Source organism: Colobus angolensis, unplaced genomic scaffold, assembly GCF_000951035.1.
Source record: "Colobus angolensis palliatus isolate OR3802 unplaced genomic scaffold, Cang.pa_1.0 Scaffold1568, whole genome shotgun sequence".
NCBI classification, from domain to species: Eukaryota; Metazoa; Chordata; class Mammalia; order Primates; family Cercopithecidae; genus Colobus; species Colobus angolensis.
The window spans coordinates 8,338-10,810 of NW_012114675.1; the positions used below are offsets into that span (position 1 = coordinate 8,338).

At 43.8% G+C, this 2,473-nt stretch overlaps 1 protein-coding gene across 1 annotated transcript in view; it reads right to left on the reverse strand.

Annotated features, from left to right (window-relative positions):
- Window positions 1–625: 625 nt before the first annotated feature.
- Window positions 626–2,473, reverse strand: part of LOC105507997 (transcription termination factor 1-like) — a gene marked incomplete at its 3' end in the record, with an annotated part of 3,631 nt that continues 1,783 nt past the window's right edge. The window contains exon 2 of the mRNA XM_011936733.1: window positions 626–715. Coding sequence (XP_011792123.1) covers window positions 626–715 — 90 coding nt within the window. The remainder of the gene's footprint in view (window positions 716–2,473) is intronic.

Genomic DNA, 2,473 nt, shown 5'->3' on the forward strand with positions numbered 1-2,473 from the left:
TCAATCTCCTGACCTCGTGATCCGCCCGTCTCGGCCTCCCAAAGTGCTGGGATTACAGGCTTGAGCCACCGCGCCCGGCCTTCTGCTGCTCTTTGCTGTTCCTCAGTCGACATGGGCCAGGTCCACTAGTCTCACAGGCATCACAAAACGGACCCATGTCTCCCTTTTCCTCGTCACCCTTCAACACTTTAGCGGGGACCCTGCATGGACCAGGAACTCAAAGACAAAACCAAAGACAAGCAAGGATGACACCAACAAGCTCATGCTGGAGCACAGGAGGGCTCTGTCTGAATCATTTGCCCCCATTTTCCAATGGGCGTAAATAATTTTATCCATATGAAATGCTTCAAAGACTAAAATAATTACATGGAGTACACAGTACGTTTCACACGTTATTTTCTTTTATCCTCCTGAAAGCACTAAGAGGTAGGTACGATTATCGTCATCCTCAGTAGATGAGTTAAGATGAGTAAACTGAGACTCAGAAGGGTAGGTCATACATGCGAGAAGTGCTGGAACAGGGATTTGGACCTTGGCAATCTCACTGCAGACTCTGCTGGGTTAACAACTTCTCTTTGGCTAGAGACAGAAACAGTTAAGAGGCGTCCATTTCTATTTTTCCTACCTTTCAATAAGGCTGACCTTGGCCTGCAGGGCATTAATGCCACAGTATATGCGCCGACCATTAGTCATCCTCTTGGTTAGAATTTCTGTCCTATATTAAAAGGAAGAAAAAGTTTACTTTCAAGGGTAGAGTTTTCATTAAAATTTCCTATATTTTTCTCATCTAAATTGCTCTCATTCAGAACCAACTTCTAACTTTTCTTCTTTTTTGAGACGGAGTCTCACTTTGTCACCCAGGCTGGAGTGCAGTGGCACGGTCTCAGCTCACTGCAACCTCCGCTGTCCAGGTTGAAGTGATTCTCCTGCCTCAGCCTCCCAAGTAGCTGGGATTATTTACAGGTGTGCACCACCATGCCTGGTTAATTTTTGTATTTTCAGTAGAGACAGGGTTTCATCATGTTGGCCAGGCTGGTCTCGAACTCCTGGCCTCAAGTGATCCACCTGCCTAGGCCTCCCAAAGTGCTGGGATCACAGGCATGAGCCATAGTGCCTAGCCCTCAATTATTTTGACTATTTATACACAGACAGGCATTGCTCTTATTACCATTACCAGCCTTGGAACATCAAATAAGACAAATTTAGTGAAGTGAGAAATGATTTGATGATTCCTCTAATGCCAAAGCTAGTGGCTGCAGGCTGACTGAAGTTTCTAGTAAAGGCAGTGACCCAATTAAAAAGATTTTAAAAGTACTTACCTTGAATAGCAAAATTTGTCACAATCTGATAGACAGATCATTATCTATTATATTTATATTCTTGGTAATGGAGATACATGATCCACACTCTGATCAACACCACGGTGGCTCTTAGTGAGAGCCATCCATGTTTACAGAGTTGAAATGTACCAGTGGAGGTCATTTCAATGTTACACAAAGTAAAAATACACTCAGAGTTTAAGTTTACTATTTTTTTATCTCAAATTAATAGCTAAATCTTGCATGTTATCTTAATTATGTTGATCCTGAACAGTACTACCCTTAATGATCACCATGTCCTCTTTTTAACATTGGTATGTCATCCTCCAATTGAGGCTTATAATTCACTCTTTCTTTTTTTTTTTGAGACGGAGTCTTGCACTATTGCTGGGACTGGAGTGCAATGGCGCGATCTCGGCTCACTGCAACCTCCGCCTCCCAGGTTCAAGCAATTCTCCTGCCTCAGCCTCCCGAGTAGCTGGGACTACAGGTGCCCCCTGCCTCAGCCTCCCAAGTGGCTGGGACTACAGGTGCCTGCTACCACGCCCGGCTAATTTTTTGTATTTTTAGTAGAGACAGGGTTTCACCGAATACACTGAATTTTAAGCACCACTTATACAAAATTCCAAATGCAGCATCATTATCAGCCCTGTAAGATGATAGAGTTATTATATTTATTAAGTCATCTCTATATTTTAATTAGTTTAATATTAAACAAATGGTCTTACCCTATGGCACTAGCAAGATCTTCCCAGTCTATTTCATTAGTATCTTCCACATTTATTTCATACAACCTGTGAGAAAAAATAAAAATTAAATTTTCAAGCAAAAATCAGCATGATAGCCATCTTCATGGACGCGTGGAGTGTTAAGAGCTGGAAGGTATCCATGCTTTCACCCCATTCCAGCTCCCTCATTACACAGGCACAGTGAGGTCAGCATCCCAGCCCAGGGTTAATCCAGGTTAGTGAGTTGGTGGGCTGCAGAGACAGGCTGAAAAGACCTCTCTCCTCCTTCTGAGCCATTTGTGTCTCTCACCAAACCGTGTTGCTTTCTCTTTTTTTTTTGAGACGGAGTCTCGCTCTGTCGCCCAGGCTGGAGTGCAGTGGCCGGATCTCAGCTCACTGCAAGCTCCGCCTCCCGGGTTCTCACCA